Here is a 27,820-nt window from a genome sequence, read left to right as displayed (position 1 = left end):
CTTTCAGAGTTATCTCTTGTCATTCTGTTGTTGAAGTCGGATATGCTTCCTAAGTTCTTGGTGGGCGCCAAAAGAGCATCCAGAGCCTTTGAAACAGCAGGTTTGGATATTTATGGTGTCATCTATGGAACATGTTAGAATTGAGGAACAATTTTTGATAACAAGACAAATACACCATACCACATGGTTCCTGTAATCATTGTGCATCTGGGCAATCATGCTGTAGACCAACAGCTCCAAGCCATTATGTACTCAGGGATCTTCTAGCACAAGCTTTCCAGCACAAACATGAACTTTTCAGTCGGAACCCTACTGCCTGAAGCATGGCAGTTATGATGTCAATAAAACTCAACCCAGCATCCAGCCAGCTCAATTGGCACTTTGAGACTGTCAAAGCATGGATATCAGCCAGAAGCACTTCTAGTTCACAACCAGCAGCCAGCAGTTGGGCCATCTTGACAGCCAAGATGAAGTAGCCACAGTGGGGTCGACCCATAGTGCCTATACCTAATGAAGCACTATCAGCACCTTCGCTATAGTCCTACTATAATATGGCTGTATGCAAGTAGCTCACCCCAGTAGGTTTTCAGGTTCTTCCCTTCCACAATAATATTTTCGATGATCTTAGGATTTAGGATCTCAGCAAGGTTTTTTCAGATGATGCTTCCTAGCTCACCATGACTCCAAGCTGAAGGGCTGGAAATGTAGGGCTGGAAATGTAAGCAATTCATGGAGGTTGTTGCGATTGACTCACTGGTCAAAAAGTCCCCAATATTGATCAATTATCATTGCACTACCTAACAAAGTCCCTACTCATCGTTTGCGCGGCTACGCGAATGGTTTGAAGATAGACCAGAAGAGGTAATGAGTAATGACTCACGCATTTGGGCCTGGTTATTTACATTAGCGCGTACCCTCATTTTGGGCTCTCTTTTCATAGTAATTATTGTTGTGAAATTTGCATGGTCTTTTCTCTTTTCTTTCTCTCTTTCTCTTTCTCTTTCTCTTTTTTTTTTTTTTTTTTTTCCTTTTTAATGGAGGGGAACACATGCTCAAACAATGAAAGCGATAGGAAACTAGGGCTTTAGGGCTTTTTATAGTTCATAATTGGGTCGGGTGGATTTTAAGGTAGATCATCCGAACCGCTTGCATCCACACCACGCAAAGAATTTTCCGCATATGTACGGAGTACATGTATGTTGAAGTGAATTCCATTCATACTTCCAATAATATGAGAGCAAATAGAAAGTGGTTTATATCAAGCCTGAATAGACCAATAATTTCCACTCAAGGTAACACTTCTCATTAAAAGTGGCATTGGCCCTATATGATCTCATGGATGATTTGACAATGCTCCTCATATAGACAGTACCGACCATCTGGAATGTATTATTCCTTGGGCTAGACAGTACGGAGTACTCCATGGCAGTGTCGAATTCCCTTTTTAGCTCTGCTGTTATTGCCGTTCGCAGCGGTAATTTACGATTACGTATACGGTATTTATAGTACGGTAATAATACATCAGTTCCATCTAAACCAATAAAAAGACATGTATTGTTGCAAGTCGCTCTTGGACCCCACGTGTATATCCTCCAAATACCATGCAATACCACCAGGCAAACAACGTCGATGATGAATCCGCTACCATTGGACCAAGGCCAAGTGGGGGCGCCGAAAATCCGAGCTACTGATTCCGACTGAGCCGGCCAACGCTTATTATTATTATTATCAGCCACGGAAGCAGCATGCGATACGACATCAGGCACCAGCCGATTCCAGGATATTCGGTTCAAAAAGCAATAATGTCTCCGCAGGCCCAAGGAAATGAGCTGATTCCAGACCTGCCTTCCTGCGCTCCATCTTGTATATCGGAGTACAACAGCTTCCTCTAAATACTGTTCAACCTTGCTGATTGCTCAGTCATCCTTCGGATTCTGGATATTCTTTAGCTATCTCCCGACGAGATTTTTTTTTTTTTTTTTTTTAAGTGAAAAGAAAAAAGAAAAAAGAAAAAAATGCGGAGCGCATGGCTATGGTCTTTCTTTGTCTATCTTGCGCTTTCCAAGGCTCATATGTTGACGCTACACCGGAGAGATGTTCCCTCCGTTGTGCCGCTAGACATTCAACGAAAGGATATTCTTGATCCTGTCCATCGGGATCGAATGCGGCGGAGACGAGACCAAACTGTTGGTCAGAAGCTTGATAATGAGGTGTGTTGATTTTTTTTTTTTTTTTTTTTTTTTTTTTTCTTCCCTTGGTTTCTCGCCCCGTGGCTTGATTATGGGTTTATAGATCGCTCATGCGTTGAGAAGGAAACGCTTTATTTTTGTAATATCACTCTTGGTACACCAGAACAGAGCTTGCGTTTGGTTCTTGATACCGGAAGCAGCGATCTTTGGTGCAATGCAGCGAACTCCACTCTTTGCTCCTCTCTAGGTAGTCCTTGCCGCACATCAGGTTCTTATGATGGTGATTCTTCATCCACCTATTCCTATGTTTCTTCCAACTTCAACATATCATATGCGGATGGTTCAGGAGCGGTCGGTGACTATGTAACCGACACTATCCGCATCGGAGGTATCACTTTAAAGGATTTCCAGTTCGGCGTTGGATACTCGTCTAGCTCTTCTGGTAGGTTTATATACCAATCATTCCCTCCTACCAAAGAAAAAGACAAAGACAAAAAAAAAACGGTATGGCTAATCGAGCGTGATTGTTGTGCAGAAGGTGTTCTGGGCATAGGATATGCGTTGAATGAAGTACAAGTCGGTCGGTTTGGCCAGAGCGCTTATCCTAATCTTCCTCGGGCGATGGTTGAGAATGGCCTGATCAGTTCGAATGCCTACAGCCTTTGGTTGAACGACCTGGAAGCAAACACAGGCTCGATCTTATTCGGCGGCGTTAACAAGGCAAAATATATTGGCGATTTGAAGACTCTTCCGGTTCAAACAGTCGACGGTGGCTATTCGGAATTTATCATTGCACTCACAGGAGTAGCCTTTGCATCCGAGTCCGACAGCCACAGTTATTCGTCAAATTCACTACCGGCAGCGGTGCTACTCGACTCCGGAAGTTCACTGACGTACCTGCCGGACTCGCTTGTCGAAGACATATACAGTGACTTAAACGTTGTTTACGAAGCATCAAGCGGGGTCGGCTACGTACCGTGCAGTCTAGCAGACGAGAGTATCAATATCACATACACATTTTCTGATCCTAGTATCACGGTTGGCATGGGCGAACTGACCCTCGATTCGGGTCCTCTTTATTTCCATGACGGTACACGAGCATGTGTGTTCGGTATTGTTCCTGCTGGAGATAGTACCGCTGTTCTAGGCGACACCTTTCTGCGCAGTGCATACGTCGTCTATGATTTGGCGAACAACGAGATTTCCCTCGCCAACACAAACTTTGACCCCGCCGATGACGATATACTTGAAATCGGGACAGGTGATAATTCTGTTCCCGGTGCTACAAGAGTTGCAAATCCCGTTACAACCGTTGCCGTGGATAATGGTTCTGGGGCCCGAATTGGGGGCCCAACCGGCAGTGTTTCTACGGAGTTACCAACAGCAACCAGTGCTGCCACTGCTATTTCGCCGGATACGAAAGGAAATTTACTTCGCAGGCTTGCAAGTGTAGGCGTTGGGTGTATGTTGTTGGCATTCTAGGTTTTTATATATATATGCCCAGGGACTGGAAACTTGTGTACAATGATACTGTAAATACTCCGTGATATTATGCAATTTACTCTGTATTTTGAGTGAGCTAGTTAATATAAGACAGCAGTCTGTTGAATTCGAGTCTGTAGTTGAGCGAACCATTCAATGTCACTTCCGCAGGATGACAACACAAGGCCCTTCTTTGTTATCACAGTGGTCTGCTTGTCCCTCAGACCAAAGGCCAACAGTCCACTCGTGATCTCGAGGCAATTTATTGGAGAAGGCTTTGCAAATAGCGATCACACGACTGCCTTGTTGACGACTGCCACATTCAAGGACTGTGAGTCTGATGGATAACTTGAATGATAATGCAATAAGATGATGATAAAATATATCTTCCCGCTTGTAATCCATGGTTATAGAATAGTTCATGTTGGCAGGAGGTGGTACCAGGGCAAGCTCAGGTTCGAAGAACCGAACACTGCGGGCAGTTGTGCCATCGCGGAGGGAGTTGGGTGAAATATATGGTGGGTTTGAGACCAAGATATCCCAGTCAAAACTTTCTCTTGATCCTGGGTCCATTCTACACTGGGGTGTATATGTTTCCAGTATCTCCTCGATTCTTGAGTTATGTCCATTATCATGGCCAAGTACATCGCCTTGGTGGAAATGGACTTCTCTGTAGGACCGATCTGAGAGCAAACCAAGCTGGAGGTTGTGGTCGAGATTTCTTGTGGCCAGTTGAATAGCTGCAGCACTAATATCAATACCTAGTATGAATAGCTGCTGGAAACGAGGGGCGAGAAGATAATGCAAGAGGAGTGATATACAACCAGTGCCAGTGCAGAGATCTAGAACGCGCAGGGGTCGTATCAACCCCGACGGTTCGACATTTCCATTCTGGCCACTGGCTAGGAAATATCTTGAGATTAACTCGGCAGCATGTATGGTATAAGACTCTGTCTCTGGTCTTGTTACAACGTAGTTAGTGTGAAAGGCCAGTTTCCTAACGGGTGGGGAAGAAAGCGACAAACCTCGGTATCAGGACTCCCTTTTCACATAATATTTCCAGGTTTCCGAAGGGCTGGTCACCGAGTATATATTGAAGAGGCATCCCCTTCGAACGCACTCTGCACATCGTTTTTAACAAAGTTTTCCAGCCTGAAGCCGGGTATTTCCTGGGCCATTGTTTCCACACGTGGATTGCTCGCTCGCGTAACCAGCGTAACTCATTTTGCGCTGAGCTGAGAGAACGACATTCTTGTAAAAGTATTGGCAAAAAACAGTTTTGTCTGTATGCCTTTATGATGGTTGAAGTGGGAATCCGGGGCATGGATGGCGAATAATCTTGAATTTTGGAGAGGCTGTTGTTGTCCTCTCCGTCCCACTTCCTACGACTCACAAGGTAAAAAAAAAAAAAAATAGAAAAAAAAAAAAAAAAAAAGAGGGGCGCAGGAGAAATAGGGCTAGCTGTTGCTGTACCTCGCTTTTGCTTTTCCGGCTCTTTTAATTTGAATCCAGTACAAGTTATATATAATTATATATAATGAAATAAACATTTTTAGCGTTATTTAACCGGACTAGATTATTACATTAAAACGGGTTGTTCCTAATCTCCCTTTGATTTTATTTTATATAAGGCTAGATGTAATGAATAAGGATACTGGATGATGGGACTACTTAAATAAAGTCTGATTGATCATATGAAAGTTTCTGTATTTACATCCTAAAGACCAGGATATGGAACCCAGGTTTACAGTTACACTACCCAAAAAGCATAGTGGTTGATAGAAATTCATGATTAAATATGATATTTGACCTTAAAAAAAAGGCATATCTGGTGTGGCCCGTCCAAAGCAGACATCAATAGTTACAAGTAGCCACCTCTCTCCTTATATATCATTTCTCGGGCCTTACCCCAACTCCGATACTGATGTCTTCACTATATGGATCTTTTAGTTATTCCAACAATGGATAAGTGGTTGGCGGGCGAAGTCGCGAGTAGTTCTTATCTACATTTCATGCCTCCAAGCTAAAGCGCATTATCAAATACTTAATCCATGTCCAACTGTTTTTAAATTCATATATCTAGATACCAGTTTCTTTTTATTTCTAATCTACTAGAAACATTACTTCCAATAGTAGGCAGTAGCTTCATAAGAGTTATTTAAGTGACCTTATTAAACCCACTGTCCTAAAGAATGGTCCTGATAAGTCATTATCCAGTAAAGCATAAACTTCCAGTAAATTTGATAATGGCCGAAGGTGCTTCAATAAAGCATAGAATAATTATTTTAAATAGATAAAGTCTTGGTGCTCTTTCTCTGTCCATTTTTTTTCATATAACTACGATTATATAAAGGCATATATATATATAGGGAATTACTGCTGCCACCTCCCACACCCCGTATGTTTGACGCCACACCCACATTTGCTAGCGTCACACCCCTAATGAAATCCACGTCGAATTAAGCTATCACGTGACCACAAACATCCGCACTGGCGGACGTCTCCAACTACGTATGTTAGATAGGCAGAAAAAGACACTCATTTAGCGCCATTTTCTCCCTAACTTAAACGCTTTGATCTCATGCTTGTTTAGCCAATGAATCAATGATAAGCCATCATTCAGAATTATTTACTCGCTAACAAAATAGGTATCTCAAAACAGATGTCAACCACCATTGTATGCTCCTTGCCTCTTCCCCATCTGCTAATTAGCTACTGCAAGTGAGCAAAGGTACTAACTTTTCTGTTCTCAAAGCCTTGTTACAAGCTGTAAAACCAATAGTATCCAGGAGTGGCATCTTATACTTATTTGTTATGTATGTGTAATCCATGAAAAGAATCGTTGGATACTGGTTAAGTTTTAATGGTCTTATGACTGCAGAAAACAGCAGTTACAACATTATCCTCATTTGCCTGGTAGTTTACCACCCAATTGCCATTATCTGGGACCCAGCTCAACAGTGCTTGGACTGGTGTCTTTCCATCAAGCAGTGTCATGGGCTCGGAATAGTAGATACTAACGGATTGAATTCCTGTCTAGACTATTGTAGCCATTCATTATCAGCTTGAAGGTGTAAAACTAGCTGAAATGGACAGCCCATCAGCTTGGTCTTCTCTTTTTGAACGCGGTTATTTTTATCAATATGAGACTGATATTTTCCGCCGCGGTTGCAGTGTAGATAAACCTGATATAAAATGTCATCTGATTTGCGCTTTTTGGAGGTTCTTGTTGTCAGGGAGCAGCCATGACGGCCAGTAAAGTCATTTGAGGAATTTCATGGCAGCCTCTCAAGTGGGAAAGGTCTCGTTGATTGGGAAGGTGTGGAATCTGATCGTGCAGTTCACCAGGCATGATGGATGTTGTTGATTATGGCTCTTGATGACCATCATCATCAGAGCTCTCATAGCCAATGAGATTGAGCGACATGATGGATTGTTGTAGGTGTACGGGCATGGCGCCTGGCGCCTTTGTTTACCATATCATGCCCCACAATATAGCCCTGGCGCTAATACATATACGGAAATATTAAGTCATGTGATGGCTTAATTCGACGTGGATTTCATTAAGGGGTGTGGCGTCAAACATACGGGTGTGGCAGCAGTAATTCCCTATATATATATTCTTTTATAATCTAGAGAAACCACGCTACACTAGTAAAAGAATTAATTAAAATACCTTATAAAGATTGTAGTATATTAGTATTAGTATATATAAAAAATTAAATTCTCTTTAGCCAACTCGAAAGTAATACTCTATAAATATCTAATGACCATATTTTAAGGAAAAGTTATATTTTAAAACGATATATTAAGATTCTTCAAACAAAGATAACAGTGTTCCAGTGTTCCTGATAAATATAAAGAATATAATCTTTATTATACCTAGAATATAGAACTTAGTCTCAAATACATTCGGAATATGCCCTAGCTGGGGCCTCATAGGCACTACCCCATCATGTCCCCCATTCTTGACCATCTCAAAGTGAGAGCTTCCCATGTGACCTGTGACAGTGCAAATCCCATGTATATAAACCCCATCAGACACAAATCCCACCCCCTTGGGGGTGGGTAGAGCATGCATAGTCTTAGACTGGAAAATGCTCTATAAAATGGAAGACATCATCATCATCATCATCATACATTCAGAATAAACTCTCTAATAAGACTGTCTTGTCTTTCTAAAAATGGCCTTTAAAAATATTGTACTTTACCTCTTTTTATACAGGATCCCACAACTCTCACTAAGATGACTTTAAAAGATGAAATAAATATTATAAGGGAGGAATTTGACTTGTTATATTAATTAGATGATTAATTAAATGAATATAAAATTTTCTATACAGATATATTTGAGAAATTTTATATAATATACCCCATGAGCTTTAGTGATAAATTACTTAAAGTATATTATCTTGAAAGAAAATTAGACACTACTATTGTACCAAGCACTTTATAAATTAGCTAATTCAGCACCTTATCTATTATAAAAGCATTAAGATATCATCAATTAAAATACTTATTTAACCTTAGCAGTATTAATAACTCTTATGAGATCATCAACATTAATGAGAGGTAAAATTATATTGACCAAATATTGATAAGCAACTATATTTTTACTTTTACTGTTGTTAGCAGTAGTATTAGCCAAAGCTTTAAGCAACAGTTAACTGTTGCCGTATTCTTCTATGAGGCTATATATAATTAAAAGAGAGTGCTAAAAAAGCAATCTAGCTGCACTGTCTAATTAATAACTTAGCTATAAAAATTCAAGTGTATATAAATTTATAGTGATAATTAAAATATATCAAGATTATTAGCAGTTTAAATATATTAATATATAATACTACATCATTCACAAAACGATTAGTAAAGGCCTTAGAATTGTTAGTTATTATGGCTGTATATACGATGGCATTTTACATAGATTGCACCATTCTTAAATAATATTGCACTTCTTTAACGTAATCTATCACCGAGCTGGCCACGTGATACACATCCACGACCACCTACTATGAATTTCATATTTGCAATTTATCCACAACCACAACCATGGGGCATGGCTGATAATTCAAAAGATCGCATGAAACTAGCTCTAGAAGCCTTTAAAAAAAGGCCCTTTTTCATCAAAAAATGCAGCAGCGAAGGCATATATAATGTGCGCCTCTCTACCTCTAAATAGAACCCAGGTTAAAAGAACCACATGCCGCAAGGAATCAATTGACACCTACTGAAGAAAAGACACTCTCATCATGGATTATTGATATGGACCAGCGTGGCCTACCTCTACAAATCTCTACTGTACACTACTTGGCACAGTTATTACTGTCTGCACAGCTATCCTCCCAGACTGCCTATGTGGGAGAGTGTTGGGTTACTTGGTATATTTGATGCCATGATGAACTCTCCTCTAAATACAGTTGAAAATATGACTACCAGTATGCCAAATGTGAAGATCCAGAGTTCATCATGGGGTGGTATAAGCGCTTCCATGATGTTATTGAAAAATATGGAATTTATTCAGCAAGATATCTACAATATGGATGAAACTGGATTTCAGATGGGCATGATATCCACAGCCAAAGTTATATGTGGCTTAGAGACTCAGGCAAGCAATGCCAAAGCCTTACAGCCTGGGAATCATGAATGGGTAACTGCTATTATTGCAGTAAATACAACTGGATAGACTTTGCCTCCCCAGATTATCCTGGCTGCAGAAAACCACCAATCTCAATGGTACCATGCTATTCCAAATGATTTTATAACCAGTGACAGCAAGAATGGCTGGCCAAATGATGGATTAGGCCTGGAGTGGCTTCAAACTGTCTTTAAGCCACATACAGCCTCCTGTACATTAGGGAGATATCACATGCTGATTTTGGATGGCCATAGCAGCCATGCAATTGCAGAATTTGACCATTTCTGTATAGAAAGGAATATTATCCCTTTATACATACCTCCACATTCATCACATAGCAACCAATCCTTTGGTGTAGGTAAGACTCCAGCAGATATAAACCAGCTTGAGGCCCAAAGAAGTGACTGTCACTTCCAAAATCTTCAGATATCCCCATCAACTGTGGAAGAGGCAATGGGAAAGGTCATTAGAGGGGCAGGGATGACCATGTATAAAAACTGATCATGGATATAGGAGTGGGAGTCAGGTGCCAGGTGGCTCCTACTATAAAGTATGTACAGGCCCAGGACCCTAATACATATTGTGAGGTTTTGCAAAAGCACTTTTAAAATAATGTATTTAAGAATCTGCTATACTAGATGTAACTTTATATCTTAATATATATTAATTATCTAACAATATTAAAAACTGTACTAATATTTTTTCTAAAGCTGCTACGAGCGTTCTATCTAAATATATAAGATATAACCATTGTGATGAAATGCCTCTGAGCTTTCTGCCATAGTCACTGCTTGCCTTATTGGGTAGCATGTAACCACATAAACCAATATTGTTTGCCTGCAATCACCCACTATTTTCCTCCCCATGCTTATGATCCTTGTTGATAGGTTATCTATTAGATAGGATAATAAATATATTCATCTTTTAGATAAGGCTGTAATATAATCTTAAGTATTACTATCTTTTAGTTTCTCTTCTTCTACTCTATCTAAACTACTGACTTAACCTATAGGTTATAAAGCCAAATAATGTAATATAACTATATAGAAGAATTATTCTAAGAATTATCTATCTTTTGTTTCAAGACTATTAATTATCTCTAGACTATTAATAACTAAAACTTATATAACTGCTTTTCCGCTTTAACTACTAGTATAGTCAGTAATTAAATCTATAATAGAAATCTAATTAATCAGTTTTAACTCCTGTATTAACCATTAAAAAAGCCAATGAGTGATAATAGTGATTAAGAAACCTCTATTATTTTAAATAATTAGAATTATCTTTATAAAAGAAAGGACAATATTTTCATTACTAGCAGGCCATTTATACAGTTTAGAACTGTTCTATCAAGATAGCTATAATAGAAATTAAGAACTTAAGGAAGAGCACTAATGGAGATGTAATCATTCCTAAGATTAACTCTAGACAAAGTCTCTCCCAAGGTTAGATTATATTAACCTAAAGGAAGTGAACCTCAGTAAATTAATAGATAGAAAAGAACTTGTATAAATAGTCTATAATGAAGTAAAGTTTCCCTCGCTTTCTTAATTGATATTGGAGTAAGTAGGTAGCCTTTTGGATATTTAGAGCCATTAAGCTCGCTTAATTTCTAAGAATATATACACAATGGTTGAAGAAGCCAATAAAACATCTACTTCTGCAAATTAACATCACTCCTTTTATTTTAATACTCTTCTTAAAGAAGGCTTTAAGACAGACTAAGATCCTGAAGCTTCTACCCCTCTATGATAATGATGTCTTCCATTTTATAGAGCATTTTCCAGTCTAAGACTATGCATGCTCTCTCTACCCACCCCCTTGGGGGTGGGATTTGTGTCTGATAGGGTTTATATACATGGGATTTGCTCTGTCACAGGTCACAAGAGAAGCCAGGTTGTGACAATATATTTGATAATGAGAATGCTTGTGGGTGTGTCTATTGGTAAGTACTAAGCAGCCAAGAAATCAACTATATCAATATGATTGATCGATCTCTAGCTGCATAGAGGTTTGAACCCACTGGCCGTATAGGCATTTCTGTTAAACTGGTCGTCCACCCGGCGGGGGTAAACTATGGTAGAAGCGTGATAGGGTATATGTATGTAACAACTTCGGTAGTAATAGCCAGTCCCATTGGTGATTAGACTGAACGCTGGTCTCTCTAACGTTCGCCCAGCGGTCTCCCTAAGGAATGTCGGGGTCACGTGCCGGCTCCGGGCGGCCCTATACCTAAACAGGTTACGACCGCACTATTACTACTTCGGCCTAGTGCCAGTAGACCTTCGGTGCTTGTCTAATATACATGCGTTCCGCCCTATGTCCGTAACAATTTCAATGGCCCAAAACAAGCAACATCAAGCAGCTGAAGAAGATGTGATGAATGTGGAGGTAGATAAAGGAGTATAATATGATTCTCTGTGCAAAAATGGTCAAAAGCAGCAGTTGCATGGCTGCCATGACCATGAAGAATCAGAAGCTGGTGGGTGCCAATTGTATGCATTTTGGTATGCTTTTAAAGACCTCTTTGAGCCAGAGCTCTCCAAGCTTATCATTTGTCCATCCATTCTCACTGACTCCAATAACCCAGTCTTCAGGTGTATGTTGATATCAACCAAGTGGATTGGTGTTGCTTGCCAGCAAAGATAATCAATGGAGGAAGAGATAGCCTGTTGAACCAATGGCCTCAATGGCAGTCACCCATTCATGATTTCCTGGCTGTATGGCTTTTGCATGGCTTTGAACCTGAGAAGTAGTGACCTGGTCATAATTAACATAGATTCAATGATCAAATTATTTATTATTGGGGCATACCTTTGCAGTTGATGTCATTCCCATAGAGAAACCAGTCCCATCAAAGTTATAAATATCCTACGCAATAATACCATATTTTGCAATAGTATTCTGAACCAGCTGAAACTAATCCCTTATTATCTTTCGATCTTCATAAAGAGCACATTGATAATCATATCTGCAGCTAATACCCAGTTTAGAAGGGTAATTCTTCTGTAGTTGAGATTTCAGCCATTTAGGATGGAATCAACTGGGAGGAATAATTACCTTTTAGATAAGATTTAATCCCTCAAAAGGGAGATTTATTATAAAAATAGAAGTTATTGATTGGTTTCTTGCTACGCATATATATATGGCCTCCAATATCCAGTTATCTATACATAATGTGGTCAGTAAGTGAGCAATGCATATAAGTGAGCAATGCACCATCCAACCAAATCTCACCCAACATCCTAATCATTATTTTTATTGCCTACCATGCCATCAAATCGCTCTCAATCCTCTCAAAAATCAATTGAGCAGGAGGGTAGGGTCTTATTAGCTAGCTATCGAAGCTATTCAGAAAGACCAAATTGCTTTTGTGTGTGAAGCAGCACGCTGATTTAGTGTGCCTGAGTCTATGCTCCACTGCTGTCTAACTGGCCATACCAATTGCCATGATACACGTGCAAACAACCACAAATTGATTGAAACTGAGTATACACTTCAATGGATTTTGTCAATGGATTCATGTGGCACAGCGCTAATTGAATAATTCTCTAATGGGCTTTTGCAGCCTGCATATAGATATAGTGTTTTAAACTCTAAGACTTAATGACTTGTCAGTAATAAAATTTAAGGAAAAAGTTTTTTAGATCACTAGCATAGAATTTTCATAATAATGTCATTTTCCAGCTAATTAATGCTCTCACTGATTTTTAAGATATTGATAATAAAATAGACTTTATACTATATAAAGGTGTTATTCAGGCAGGTTTTTTAATTTTTATACAAGTGTTATATCCTTCAAAAAAATTGAACTCTTTGAGTGGTGGTTCTGAAAGCTTATATAATCCAGGCGTCTATAACGTAATCCACGGCCGAGCCGTCCACACGGCCGTCCCGTCCACTTTCTCCGCAACCACCACGAATTTGAAGCTTTGCAACCACTAACACCATTAAATTAAAATATATAACAGACAAAATAACTAGCTATTTACTAGGGCAGCTTCGTATTGTATGTCCAACAGTCCCACAGCCACTACAGCGTGGTGAAGCGCGTTGACGAGGCACAGGTGTAGGCTTATCAACCTGCTCATTAAGCTGTGTACCAAGCTGCTGAATATGCTCACGACCTTCTTGTACAGAGATAAATAAATCATTCCCTAGAGAAGCACGTTTCATTGTCTTCTTCTTTATTTTACGTTCACCTTCAGCCCGTAGAACCTTGATTTCCTGTTGAAGAAGATTCATATTCATTGCCATCTGTGCAGCCTTCTCAAGATGCTGAATATGAGAGACTGGACTGCTAGAAAGTGATCTTTTCTTTTGAAGACTTCTCTAGGCTTTGAACCTTGTGATCAATCTGGCGAGGATTCTGAGGTGTTTCAAAAGCAGATGATATTGAGCCTTCAACAAGTAATGGTGGTGTTGGTGTACGAAGTTGAAAGGTGATTTTCTCAAGAACCTGGTCTTGATCAAAGAGGTTTAAGCCCAGCTCCTGCAAAGCCATTGCATATATTCCTTGGGAGAAATACTGCTTCACATGCAGGAGGATATAGGTATAGAAAATCCTCCTTATCAATGTGGTTATTTCCAGCCACCATCATCCCTTCAACTAGTTTTCCATATGCGCGTTTAAGCGGCCCAAAAACACCAACATTGAGTGGCTGAAGAAGATGAGATGTATGTGGAGGCATACAAAGACAGATGATTGCATTCTCTTTGCAGAAATTATCAAACTCTGCAGTTTGGTGACTTGAATGACCATCAAGAATAAGCAACTGCTTCGCACCAGTTGAATGTGGTTTGGAAAAAGGATCAAACACTTGCTTCAGCCACTTAAGGCCTATCTGATCTGTTGTCCAGCCATTGGTGCTATTGGCAAGCTTCCAATCTTGAGGAAGATTAGGCTCTTGATACCAGGGAGCTTGGTGTTCTTTCCCCTTTAAGATAACCACTGGTGGTATAGTGATTCCTTTAGAACTCACACATTCAATGATTGTGACCCATTCACGATTTCCCTGGATAACTGTACAAGGTCTCTCACTGCGCTCCACTGCAGTAATAACCTTAGATGTTGTACAGAGTCCCATTGCAAAGCCAGTCTTATCAAAATTCCAGATATCATCCTCATGTATACCATGTTCTTTAATAGCATCATGTACAGTCCCAAACCATTGCTTTAAGACTTTTGGGTCCTCCTGCTTCGCACGCTGGTATGTCATCCTTTGATTGTACCTTGTACGTAGTTCAGGGCGGCGTTTAATAAAGGAAGAGGCCCAGTTGACTCCAAGGACTGCAGTGGGATCTTGTGTACGTTCATGAAGTAAAATCTGTGCCATTCCATGTAGAAACTCTGGTTGAACTGAAAAGCCTCGTTTATCTGCATTGAGAAGTTGTTTGACAAGAGATTCCTCTTCAACAGCGGTCAATTTATGGCCACTGGCGCGTGTTTCTGAGCGTGGTTGTATTTCATTGAGCTGATCAATGAAAGTAGTCTTTGGCACTCCAAAAACTGCTGCAGCCCTTGATTTTGATTGGATTTTTTTGCTTCTATACGCGTTGATAGCCATTTGAATTCGATTTTCTTGAGAAAGGGGCATTTTAGATGATGGTGGTGATAAAATGACGCGTTGAAGTATGATTATTGGAAAATTGCGGAGGAAGTGGACGGCTCGGCCGTGGATTACGTTAAGAGATAAAAACTTACAGGATATTAAGTTCATTCAATGCGCATTTATAGAGCCATTGAATGGGTTATTATTAAATAATACTCTCTTTAGGCCGTCACTCTCTAAGAGACACACACACACAAATAAAGACACTAATGAAAACATTAACAAAGACACCAATAAAGAAGACAAAAAATATTTATATACAAAAGGCATTCCTATATAACTGAACATGATCCTTTAAGAGAAAGAGTAACTACTTATATATAATACTGTAATCACTTCATCTCTGTTAAGGCTGTCCATTCTTTGCCTATCCTTTAGAATCCTTACCAGACTTGAAAACCTCTTCATCTATAGTAATGATTAGTTTCTAATTTAGAACTTTTCTTATCAAAGCTGGAGTCCTCAGAATTAAACTTCTCTGTCAAAGTCATGATCCGGATCCAGTGGCTCAGAAAAATAGGCAGTGCGAGAGAAATAGAGGAAGATGAAGGAGGAACAGTTGATGAAATGATATTCTTATCTAAACTAGTGTAGCCATCAATGAGAATATCAGATCTGGGGAAAGAAGATAAGAGGAAATCTATCTAGATGATGGGGTTTTATAGGCATTTATATAACAGCACTAGTGCCCTGTTTGCCTTCATTGCTTATATGGCCTTGTTTAATGTGCTGATGTTATTTACATCTGTCTTTGGTGCGACATTTGAGTCATCATATATCCTCTCTTCTTAGGCAGTCTGTCTTCAGACTCTATATTAATTTATTACCACCAGGGTGGTTATTGATTTCGTTAATCTTTTCTTATGCATTTAATCACTCCTATAAGCAGCACAACAACAGTTCTAGTTTATTTAGATATCTCTAATAATTATGTAGACAGTGCAGTGAGTTCTTAAAGTTGGCAGCTGGGTATTATATCTGGTCCTCATTAAATCTAATCCACTTCACCTGGTACTGTAGCCAGTGTCAATTTTGATGAGAGATAAAGGATTTTCTTTACTTCCCACTTCTATTCATCTTTAATGATGATTCAGACTTAATCACCTGCTTAGATAAAGAATCACTGACAGTACATTATAGTTTATCTAGTGAGAAGACTAAATGAATCCTCATTATATTTAGATAATAAGAGTTATCAAATGCATTCAAAAATTAAGATCCTGGGCCTGTTGTTAATTAATTAATTACTTATCTTAGAGAGAGAAGATTCCTCCATGGGTGTCCAGTTAAATAAAATCCTTGGCTTATATCTATAGTTAACAAAATATACCACTTAACTTAAAAGATAGAGAGTAGCAGCAGTAAAATAAATTAATAACAGTTTTAATTAATTTAATCCATCACCAAGTTGCACATATCACTGAATTGCGCGGCGGCGGCAGCGGCATCCATGCTATGCATAATCTACCCATCAATTCCTTTTAAAGCAAGCCAAATTCCTCAAATATATTACTATCTAGTAGGGCATTTCAATCTATTATGGCCTTCTTTATTGCAATTGCTGCACCGTGCTGGCCTTATGGCTCTTCTTGCCTCTCCCGTTCTCTCAATCATTGAAACCCTTCACCACCAGTCAAACTCCCTCCATCTTGAATAAAAGCTCGTGTCATCTTCTCTTTCTGATGCCTATTTGATGTGCGAAGCTGATGGAGTTCTTGTTGTAAAAGGATAGAACTCTGCATTGCCATCTCTGCACCCTTAATGACTTTTTCAAGCATCTGCTCTGCAGCCACTGAGGATACAGACTGTGTTTGAAGCTCTTGCATCTGCCTTTTCTGTTGATTTGACGGATAGAGATTGGCTGGTGTCCTTCCTAAATAAGAGGATTGATTGCTGTTTGAAGAGGAAGGTGGTGTTGGTGTCTTCATTTTGATATGGAGTTTTGCAAGCACACTAATTTAAAAGGAATAAGATTAGCAGTCTGATGAGAAAAGTATGCTTTTCAAACTCCTGAAGCTATTCAAACCCCAAATTATCATTTGTCCAGCCATTATCACTGATACTAATCCTGTATTCCTTTGGAGTATCTGAATACCACTGTGATCGATGCTTTTTCCCAGCCAGAATAATCTGCGGAGGTAGAGCAGATCCAGAGGCATTTATGGCGATTATTATAGTTATCCACTCACAATTTCCAGGCTAGATAGATTTGGCATGGCTATCTCTAGTTTCAGAGCCACAGACAACAACCTTTGCAGTTGATGCCACTCCTAATGGTCATATTTGTAGGTATATTTGGATTTGAGCTCAGGACGGCGTCAGATAAAGTGATTAACCCATAGCTCATCAATGGTGGCTTTCTCATGGGGTTTCAGCCATGCAGATAGCAGTAATTGGGCAAGATAGCAGACATTTGATATTTGAAGAGGTAGGCCACGCTGATACATATCTAGAATCCATCTAGATAGAGTCTTCTTCAAGTTCTGATAATTTTCGACAATTGGCAGTCATTTCATGTCAAGAGGTCATTCCATTCAGTTGATACATTAGTCCTTGGGATGACATTAAATTCCTTTGCACATGCAGTTTTGGATTGAAATTGGCCTTTATTAAAGGCCTCAATAGTTAGTTTTATTTGCTCCTCCTTGTCCATGATAAACATGATGATAAATAGGAGGATTAAAGAGTAGTATGTGGTGTGTTCAGGGGAAGCCGCCGCTGACCACGCAATTCAGTGAGTGATATACGCAACTCGGTGACAGATTACGTTAAAAGAACACTTTAAAGATATTTCTTAAGTCTTATCATATATAAGCTATTGATGGCCACTGAATCTTTATATATAGATAAAGGAAATTTTACATGACTATAAAAGATACTGATAGATTAATAAATTCTAGATCTAGAAAAAGTAGATGTAGCATGTATTCTATCTATTTAGATTAGTTCTATAACTGGAAGGTGATAGAGAATGGCATCTTAATTTAACTGAATTAAAGCATAACCATTTGCTATTATTTTGATTCATCTAACTCTTTACTAAATGAAGCTGCAAGCCAGAGATTCTGATATTAACATTTATATTCAGCTTATAATGAAATGAATACATGCTACATTATATTAACTATATAAGATGATGATCTCTCATCCTCTCTAAACCTGAATATAATCCGGAGCATCACCTCCACCATATACTCTATAATTTACTCATCGGGGCTTTTAGTTAATGGCCATTAATCTAATCCCCTTTGACTGTATGAAGAAGACCTTCAGGGGTTTCTTTTAATGAATCTAATGCTGTAAGTCTATTTTTTTTTTTTTTTTTTGGATTCCTAAAGCTCTTAGGGCATTGATTTTCTACCAGCAAGCTCTAGCTTTTATATAATTAATTTTCCAGGCCCTATCTCTGATTTCCCCAAGTCTATTTATTAAGCTTTACGCCTTTCTTTGATAGCTTCAATGAGATTGCAAGTAATTCAGGGTCATCTTCATTTTTACCTCTCTTTATCATTGTCTACAAGTCCTATTCCTTCTATTAGTGGCAGTGATCTTACACACATGTCTTTCAAAGGGATTCTGGCCCTGCACAAGGGAAAGAAAGAGAAGTGAATGAGCTATTTCTAGATTGCTGTTAAAATTATGCAAGACTTCTCAATTATCTCTTATCTTAATAATCTAATGCTTTAACTTTTAGAGGCTCTGTACATTTCTTCCATCTTAAATCTCTAACATGATATGTCACTAGTCTAAAATATACATTCTTATCTAATAAATATAGGGCTTTTTCACTATATCTATAATTATAATCAACTGAATTATATTATTAGATTTATATCCTTAGCTGACTGCTAATTTTTTATCTAGATTAATTATTGCATTGTTTATTTAATAGTAGATGTTAAGAAAATATAAAAGATAATTCATATGGCTTAATCTTATACTGAGCAACTGAAGTTGAATGTTACTTATATATAATTTTCCTAGATCTTTAAGTCATTTAAAGATAGCTATCTAGATATATATAAATATACTGTTTAATAATAGAATGATAAGGCAGTTAGATTTTTTTTGATTTCTTTTAGAGCTGGGTTCTCTCTCTCTTTGTTTTTTTTATTATTTTTTTTTGTACATTTTTTATATAATATAATTAGAATAATATTATCTTTATTTTTATAGTCTTGCTCTTACAGTTTTCTCTTATTTTTTTTTCTTTTTTGAAATACATCTAGGGCTTCAGTCTCTTAGAGAGTAATATAAGTTCTTACTACAGAGGTGTGCGAGATAAGTCTCGCTCGGCGCTAGTAATTTTTTAGGCGCTTGGCTGTAATATACGGTCAAGGTAGATCCCATGGTAATTTATATGATAGATCACTCTACCTGGCTGTCCACTGAAGCCGCCGAGGAAGCCATCTATGTACTCTGGGCAGGTGGTAGGAAGATAGAGAGCAAGTGGCATCAATAATGGCCTATATGGTTTAAAAAAAGCAATAAGATAGGCCATATGCAGTGTTGAGGGGGTTGCAGATGATGGTAGCTACGTGTAATGGCGTGTACAGTGCTGACTAGTCTATTCCTAAAAGGGAATAGCGCCGAGCGAGACTTATCTCGCACACCTCTGTAGATAGATAGCCCAGCTATCTGATAAGATAGTATTTTATTCAGTACCTCTTTTAGGTTAAAATTTATTATATTTCTCATTTTCTTATGATAATAGATTTTAATTTAGCTTCTTCATCAGGGAAAACTTTATAGGGTTTAAATAAGGACACATGAAAAATAGATTGAATTTAATAATATTAAGATATTTACTAGATTCAGTAGGCTTGTTCTTTTTTATATATTTTTTTATTATAGTAAAGGGGCCATAATCATATTAACAGTCACTAAGTTTAATAGAGATTCTGGATATTCTTAAGATTAAGCATGACTTTAAATCATTAATCTTATAGATCTTCAAGAGGTATATATTTTTTATTATACCATATCGGCTATTAAATACATTATTCAGATAACATATTTCACAAGCGAGTGACGCACCCAACGCGAAAAGCGTTAATTAATTAGACCTTTCCACCTCAACCACCCACTATGCCACCAATTCGCTCCCAAAGCTCTTTAGAAATTTAATAGAGCAAGAGGGTAGGGGTAGGATCTTACCAGCTATCCAGGCTATTAAGGACCAAGAAATCAACGCGTTCTTTTAACGTCCCTAAAGCTACTTTACGCCGCTGCCTCCATGGTACACCTTTTCGCTCTGAGACCCGCGCCAATAGTCAGAAATTGAAGAGGAATCGCTTCAAAAATGGATACTCTCTATGGATTCTCGCGGAGCAGCCCCCCGGCCCACTACTGTACGAGAAATCACGAATCTTTTACTCATAGGCGTGGATCTACCTCGGTTTAAACAGTCGGCGAGAATTGGGTCCCAAACTATGCAAAAAGGCACCCAGAGCTTTCAACCCGATTCGCAGGGCGCTATAATTGCGGGCGTGCAAAGTGTGAAGACCCAAAAATCATCCAAGAATGGTTTAATTGTGTGCAATGTACAATACTTCAATATGATATCAACCCTGATGATATATACAACTTTGATGAGACTGGCTTTTTGTAATGGGTTTAACTGCTACTGCAAAGGTAGTAACAAGGTCTGAATACTATGGTCGGTGATCCCTTTTTACAACCTGGAAATCGTGAATGGGCCACTGCAATGAGGCAATAAGCACATCAGGGTGGGTCTTGCCTCCATGCATCATTTTCAAAGGCAAGGTCTTTATTGAGGGTTGGTTTGACAATGTCCCAGGTGATTGGCTCTTTGAAGTTAGCCCAAATGGATGGACTTCTGATGAAATCGGGCTTCAGTGGCTTCAAAATTCCATCAACAATTACTTGTACAAAAGGGGAATATCGGCTTTTGATCCTTGACGGCCATGGTAGTAATTTGACACCAAAATTTGATGAAATTTGCAGTCAAAATGATATTACCCCAATATGTATGCCAGCACATTTATCACATCTTTCACAGCCACTTGATATTGGCTGTTTTGCAGTGTTAAAGCGATCATATGGTCAGCTTGTTGAAACAAAAATGCGTCTTGGGTTCAACCATATCGACAAACTAGACTTCCTTGAGGCCTACCCACACGCACGAATTGAAGCTTTCAAATCCAATACTATCAAAAATAGCTGCCGGTTTAGTTTTTGACCCTGATCGGGTGCTTTCAAAGCTCAATATTCGGCTTCGTACGCCCGACCATATCTTTTAATCTAGTAAATAAATCTGCAATCTTTCAGGCATATATTAATAAAGCCTTTCTAGATATCTATATAATTATTTATTTAGATAATATTATCTACTTTCAGTGCCCTGAAAAGCATAAATAAAATGTTTATACTAATACTTGAATATCTCTAGACATACATAACATCTAAGTCTCATAGATTTTATAAACTTTACTAATAGTTTGTCAAAAACTACTTTAAGATAACCTCTTATCTCACCAACCCTATTAAAAGAGCCATTAAAGGGAAAGCCTCTGTCACGGGCTTGGACTTAGTAGATATTGACGAAGTGATATGCCTATCTAAAGTAGCGTAGCGATCAATGAGAATATCAAATCTGGGGAAAGAAGAGAAGAGGAAATCTATCTAGATGATGAAGGAGTTATGTGTTTATGTGACAGTGCTAATGCCCTGTTTGCCTTTGTTGCTCATTTGGCCTTGTTTGGTGTGTTGTTGTTTGTCTATGCATGTCCCCAGACTCTATTCCCTCTTCCCATGTGACCTGTGACAGAGCAAATCCCATGTATATAAACCCCATCAGACACAAATCCCACCCCCTTGGGGGTGGGTAGAGCATGCATAGTCTTAGACTGGAAAATGCTCTATAAAATGGAAGACATCATCATCATCCCCAGACTCTAATATTGGTTTATTATCATTGGGGTTGTCATAAATCTCATCAATCCCTTCTTCCCATGCCTTTAACCATTCCTGTAAGTGGCACATAGTGGTCCTGGTTTATTTGGATATCTCTGATGATAATCATGTAGATAGTGCGGTGAGCGCTTGAAGTTGGCAGCTGGATACCATGTATGATCCTTATTAAATCTAATCCATTTCACCTGGTACTGTAGCTGGCATTGATTTAGATAAAAGGCAAGGACTTCCTCTACTTTAATTTCTAATCATCTCTGATAATGATTGATTTTAAACTCAATCATCTGTCCAAGCAAAGGATGATTAGCGGCACATCATAGCTTGTCTGATAAAAAGACTGGTTGGATCTTCATTGTATCTGGAAGGTCTAAATGGTAAGAGTTTTCATGAATCAGAAAAGGTCCCATTAATGATCTGACTAGTCAAGTTTTCTGTTGGGACAGTTTGTCTAATAATGTTGCAAGAGCCATAATCTCTTACATTAAAGTCTATGGGGCAACATTAATGATTTACTTTCTCTGCTGGTCTTGAGCCTATCTGATTTAATTGCTTACAGCATTTCATATCTGCTCCATCCTCCTTTGTTGTATCCTGGGCCCATTTTTGACTGATTCATTCATCTTAGGAGATCTCTCCATGGATGTCCAGTTAATAAAGAGTGAGACATTGGTCATCTTAGAAGACAGAGCAGCAACAGTAAAATTAATGATAGCAATTCTAATTAATTGTTCTAGTAGTGATTGATAAAAGATCTCAGCTAATTGACAATATACTGATTCATAATCCCAGTCTGGCTATCTGTCTATGCATAGTATGCAGTAGAAAGTTTTAGCTAGACTTTAAGGATTTAACAAAGCTCATTCTAGAATGCTGATATAAATTGGGGTCTGTGATCTAAAATAATGATTATTAGAGGTTCTCTGCGACAGTAAGCATGCTCAATGAATATATATATGACATCCTCAGAGATGACAGTTCCTGCAGGGAATATTAATAGATCTCTTACTACTAAATTAGTCCACTATTAATGCAGCATTATTATATCCCTTCTTATCAGAGAGAAAGAAGTGGAAATCTATAGAGATATGCTGTCAAGGCTATTCTATAATGAATAAAGGTTGAAACAGTCCAGGGGCATAATCTCAAAGATTCTCAGCTCTCTGACTAAAAACAGTTTTGTACATACCTCTTCAATAGCTTGCCTTCAGATTGGCCAGTAGTATTGTGCTTAAATGAGTTTTTAGATTTCCATTCTTGAGTATATGATTGACATGTGTGCATTTCATTGAGTAATTAAGTGTGTGGTTCAAGATTATCATTAGATATAAATAGTTGGTTTCCCTTTAACAACAGGCCATCTTGCAGTCTAATCATCTACTTTCTTCTAAGTCTTCTCACATTATTTTAGTTGACTTCTGATCTAACGTAATCCACAGCCGAGCTGACCATACAACCGAGCTGACCATTTTCTCCACAACTTCCAACAATCATTCTTCAACACGTCATATTTTCACCATCACCATATAAAATGTCTCTTTCTCAGGAAGCCCAAATGCAAATGGCTATTGAAGCTTATAAAAAGAAAAAAAATCTGACCAAAATCGCGCGCTGCTGCATTTGGTGTGCCTAAAGCTACCTTGCTCAACCGGCTTAGAGGAATTCAACCATGGTCAGAAACACATGCTAATGGCCATAAATTAACAATTTTTGAAGAAAAAGTCCTAGCTAAGCGTCTACTAGATGCAGATAAATGAGGGGTTTCAATTAGACCTGAGTTTCTGCATGGAATGGCACAAATCTTACTTTCTGAGTGTACATGGGATCCTTCAACTATTGGAGTCAACTGGGGATACAACTTTGTTCAATGCCATCCAGAGCTTCATACTTGCAAGATACAATTGGAGAATTACACACCAGTGTGCAAAACAGGAGGATCCAAAGGTTATAAAACAGTGGTTTGAAGTTGTGCAGGGCACTATCCAGGGGAATCATGAATGGGTCACAATCATTGGATTTGTGAGCACAAAAGGGATTCATATACCTCCAGCAGTTATCTTAAAAGGGAAAGAACACCAGGCTGCATGGTATCAAGAGTCTAATCTTCATCCAGATTGGAAGCTTACCAACAGTGCCAATGGCTGGACAACAGATAAGATAGGCCTTGCATGGTTGGAGTGTCTATTTGACCCATTTTCCAAGCTGCATTCAACTGGCGCAAAGTGATTACTTATTCTTGATGGCCATTCAAGTCATCAAACCATTGAATTTGACAATTTCTGCAAAAAGAATGCAATTATCTGCCTTTGCATGCCTCCACATTCATCTCATCTCCTTCAACCTCTGGATGTTGGTGTTTTTGGACCGCTTAAACGTGCATATGGCAAATTAGTTGAGGGCATGATGGTGGCTGGAAACAACCATATTGATAAAGAGGATTTTCTCCATATATACCCTTCTGCACGCAAAGCGGTTTTTACTGAAAAGAATATATGCAATGGGTTTGCAGGATCTGGTCTTAAACCACTCAATAAAGACCGGGTTCTTGAGAAAATCACCTTTCAACTTCGTACGCCAACACCACCACCTCTTGCTGAAGGATCAATATCATCTGCATTTCAGACACCTCAGAATCCCCGCCAGCTTGATCACAAGATCCACAATCTGCAGAAAAGCCTTCAAAGGAAAAGGACACTTTTAGTAGTCCAGTCTCCCATATTCAACACCTTGAAAAGGCTGCACAGATGGCAATGAATACAAACCTTCTTCTCCAACAAGAAATCAAGGTTTTACAGACTGAAAATGAGCGGAAAACAAAGAAGAAGGCAAGGAAACGTGCTTCTATAGGAGATAATCTCTTTATATCTGTACAGGAAGGTTGTGAGCGCATTCAGCAGCTTGATACACAGGATGAAGCCCAGGTTGAAGAGCCTATATTTTGGCCTCGCAAGCGAGCTCCACAACGCTGTAGTGGCTGTGGGACTGTAGGACATACGATAAGAGGTTATCCTAGTAGATAATTATTCATTTTATTTTTTATATAGTCTAATTTAATGGCGTTGGTGGTTGAAAAGCTTTAATATCCTTGTGGTTGCGAAGAAAATGGTCAGCTCGGTTGTATGGTCAGCTCGGCTGTGGATTACGTTATCTCAAGCAACTGGTTAACTAACTATTTGTAAGATGGGCTCTAGAGTATTAACCACTGCCCCAGTCTCTAATAGCTTCTTAACTAGGTCTGGTTTTAAAAGAATCTGCTGGCAATATTCATTCTTCTGCACTTCAGTTATCAGTTAAATCCTTAAGGGCATCAGCAAGGATCTTTCTTGTCTGAGTCAGTATTAAATGAGGAAATAAAATTAAGAAAGGAATTCAGCTCATCAGACTTATTATGCATTCAGCTTCATCATTATATTCTAATGCTTGATGATGGTCTCTATAGATATTAAAATATTCTCAAAGTTACAGTTCTTCTAATTCAGCTCATCGTTTCTGCAGTGCACAGATGATGGCTAACATTGCCTTATTATAGATTTTATAATTGCATTCAACATTAATCATGCTCTTTAAGTAATAACTAGCTGAGTATTAGTTCTCTATGTTTCTAGAAGCGTACTCCAGCCATCTGTTAGGGGCTAGACCCGTGGTGCTAATAACTATCTACCATACAAGAGATTTCGTTGAAGAGGAAAGGAAGGAATGCCCGGTTGGGCAGCTCTATATACACACGTGCGCGCTGTGCGGCCCCTCCGATCGTCTCTCCGACTAAGCATACCGTTTATGCGACAGGCGCAGCCTGTGACACTATCACCCCATCTAATGCATCAGTCTTCACCCTCATCTCTAGATTAGTAGTATTATAGTATTAGAGCATCCATTAGTTGCTTCTTCAGTTCCTTAAAGGCTCCCTGATATTCATCAGTCCAGGTAAAAAAGACATTCTTTTTTGTTAAATAGTTTAAAGGTTTTATAATTCAGTTATAGTCCTTAATAAATTGTTGATAAAAGTTACAGAATCCCAATAATAACTGCATGCCTCTAACAGTGGTAAACACTGCCTAGTTGTAGATTATCACAGTTTTTTTAGGGTCATGTCACAGGCTGCGCCTGTCGCATAAGCGATATGTTGAGTGGGGCGGAGAGGCTACCGGACGGAGGTTATTGGAGGGGCTATCTACTCCGCACTGCGCGCATGTATATATAGAGCTGCCCGACCGGGCATTCGTTCCTTTTTTCTTCAACGAAATATTTTGTGCCAAAGCTAGTCATTAGAATTCCGGGCCTAGCCCTTAACAGGTCAATCTCAATGCTGTTAGTTATCAGAATAAATCCAAGATGTTTTATCTAGATAACATAAAACTTATACTTCTTAATATTAGCTTGAAGTCCTGCAGTGTATAGCTGTTCAGTATTTTCTTAATATAATATAGAGTTCATGCTTTGTATGTAGCATTCTTTGTAGATAAGTAAATTATCCATAAATATGGTCATAAAATCACTCAAGTAGTCTATAAGAGTATCATTAATAATGCATTGGAAAGCAGCTGGTCCATTAATCAGTCTAAAGAGAATAACATAATATTTATAGGTTCCATATTAAGTTTGAAAAATAGTCAGGTCCTCAAGACTTAGGACTAAGTTGAATTTAGTGGAATTTGTTAAATAACTAATTTTAAAAGATCTTTACTCTGCTGATCCATTTTATTAATTCATTTATAAGAGAGGATATCAATCCTCTGGGTGATTGCTAATTTCTAGTTGTTAACATAGAAATGCAATCCACCCTTGGGCTTCCAGGCCACTAAGATAGGAGATGCAAAGGAGGCAGCACTAGATCTGATAAACCTCTTATTAAAATTGTCTACAATGTAATTACAAGCTGCCTTCAGCTCATCTATAATCTAATTATATAAGGGGCTGTAACTCACTGCAGACTGCAGTTTTTCGTTTCTCCAGTTTAATTTAACAGTCATTAGTTTATTAGGGAGGGAGATAATTAAAGGCTGCTTTAAAGAAGATATTAGTATACTCCTAGTATTGCTGGGATAGCAGCTGTTGTACTAGCTCCTATTCTGAATAATATTCTTTTTAGCACTCTTCAGCCATTTTTTCTTTAATAATGCAGTTAATCTTAATGAGGCTAGTAATAAAAAAAAATTTTATATAAGTGTCATTAAAAAGGTACTGTGTCAATTCCTATAATATTAATTTGAACTATTTACTAGTGCATCATCTCCCTCTGCAACTTCTGATTGATTATAACTAATTACTAATAGAAAAAACCTCCTGGTTTTACTGATTAATCAGTCTGTTGATCTGACTTTCTTTTTTCTAAGGGGCTTAGTATCATTCCCTCTGCTCATCCTTCTTAAATCATTGGTTGTGATGCTTTATTAGCTTGATAAGATTTAGGCTGTTGCAGGATCTGCTTTAGTGCCTCTAGATACTACTTGCTTATAATAGCATCCATGGGACTTTGTTACTCAGACCAGACCAGCCTCTAATTCTCACATCTAGCCACACATTATAATGATTAAACCTCCAGTGTTGGCCAAGGTAGTCAAGGAGATGCTGATTTCATTATAAGTTATCTAACTAATGTAATCGATCACCGAGCTGGCCAGCTGGCTGCCGCCCGCCGCTGAAAAGTACTATACACTGATTTTGAAGCCTTTCTCCTCACAAAATTGATATATATTATCTATAAAAACAATAGACTATTTCTCGGGACATTTAAGCCGATTATGGCCTGTTATACCACATGTGCTGCAGGTTGGTGGCCTACGCAGCCTGGAAACTGACTGGCCGTCGGCGTGCTTCCTCCACTATAGCCTCCTGTTCTTGCGCTTTTTGCAATCCTTGAGCACCTGTCAGACTCCCTTCAGCCTATATAAAGGCCCTAGGAGCTGCTCGTCTCTGCCTTTGATGCTTATTTTCCATGCAAATCTGGTGGACTTCATGCTGCAGTAGGA

General features: G+C 38.6%; 5 protein-coding genes across 5 annotated transcripts; 2 read left to right on the top strand and 3 right to left on the bottom strand.

The window, feature by feature from the left end:
• Positions 1-244: 244 nt before the first annotated feature.
• ASPGLDRAFT_125744 (uncharacterized protein) lies at positions 245-653 on the bottom strand (the record flags this gene model as incomplete). Its single annotated transcript, XM_022540587.1, has 2 exons — positions 245-507; positions 575-653. Coding segments are annotated over 2 exons (342 nt in total), but the record flags the coding sequence as incomplete, so codon positions are not given.
• An 892-nt stretch (positions 654-1,545) lies between these two features.
• ASPGLDRAFT_1487314 (pepsin-like aspartic protease) lies at positions 1,546-3,774 on the top strand. The gene is made up of 3 exons (XM_022541974.1): positions 1,546-2,210; positions 2,313-3,590; positions 3,643-3,774. Exons 1-3 carry the CDS (start codon positions 2,016-2,018, stop codon positions 3,715-3,717), a joined length of 1,548 nt encoding a protein of 515 aa, XP_022401609.1. The 5' UTR covers positions 1,546-2,015; the 3' UTR covers positions 3,718-3,774.
• Positions 3,775-3,830: 56 nt separating this feature from the next.
• On the bottom strand, positions 3,831-4,995 carry ASPGLDRAFT_66370 (N5-glutamine methyltransferase family protein; the record flags this gene model as incomplete). The annotated part of the gene is made up of 2 exons (XM_022549012.1): positions 3,831-4,632; positions 4,697-4,995. 2 exons carry the CDS (start codon positions 4,993-4,995, stop codon positions 3,831-3,833), a joined length of 1,101 nt encoding a protein of 366 aa, XP_022401608.1.
• Positions 4,996-8,819: 3,824 nt separating this feature from the next.
• On the top strand, positions 8,820-9,393 carry ASPGLDRAFT_46845 (uncharacterized protein; the record flags this gene model as incomplete). Its single annotated transcript, XM_022546541.1, is given in 2 exon segments — positions 8,820-8,842; positions 8,859-9,393. A coding segment is annotated over 1 exon segment (201 nt), but the record flags the coding sequence as incomplete, so codon positions are not given.
• Positions 9,394-16,495: 7,102 nt separating this feature from the next.
• ASPGLDRAFT_1487179 (uncharacterized protein) lies at positions 16,496-16,873 on the bottom strand. The gene is made up of 2 exons (XM_022541973.1): positions 16,767-16,873; positions 16,496-16,710 (listed from the first exon to the last, which is right to left on the bottom strand). Exon 2 carries the CDS (start codon positions 16,694-16,696, stop codon positions 16,529-16,531), a length of 168 nt encoding a protein of 55 aa, XP_022401606.1. The 5' UTR covers positions 16,697-16,710; positions 16,767-16,873; the 3' UTR covers positions 16,496-16,528.
• Between the last annotated feature and the right edge of the window lie 10,947 nt (positions 16,874-27,820).

This window comes from Aspergillus glaucus, assembly GCF_001890805.1.
Source record: "Aspergillus glaucus CBS 516.65 unplaced genomic scaffold ASPGLscaffold_9, whole genome shotgun sequence".
Taxonomy (NCBI): Eukaryota; Fungi; Ascomycota; class Eurotiomycetes; order Eurotiales; family Aspergillaceae; genus Aspergillus; species Aspergillus glaucus.
This window is presented reverse-complemented; position numbering and strand designations above follow the sequence as displayed.

Excerpts from the sequence above, each read along its gene's own strand:
- ASPGLDRAFT_1487179 (XM_022541973.1), bottom strand. The coding sequence starts at position 16,696 with ATGCTTGAAAAAGTCATTAAGGGTGCAGAGATGGCAATGCAGAGTTCT.
- ASPGLDRAFT_1487314 (XM_022541974.1), top strand. The coding sequence starts at position 2,016 with ATGCGGAGCGCATGGCTATGGTCTTTCTTTGTCTATCTTGCGCTTTCC. Across the intron at positions 2,211-2,312 it reads GTCAGAAGCTTGATAATGAG|GAAACGCTTTATTTTTGTAA; the intron begins GTGTGTTGATTT and ends TGCGTTGAGAAG. Across the intron at positions 3,591-3,642 it reads CAGCAACCAGTGCTGCCACT|GCGTTGGGTGTATGTTGTTG; the intron begins GCTATTTCGCCG and ends TTGCAAGTGTAG.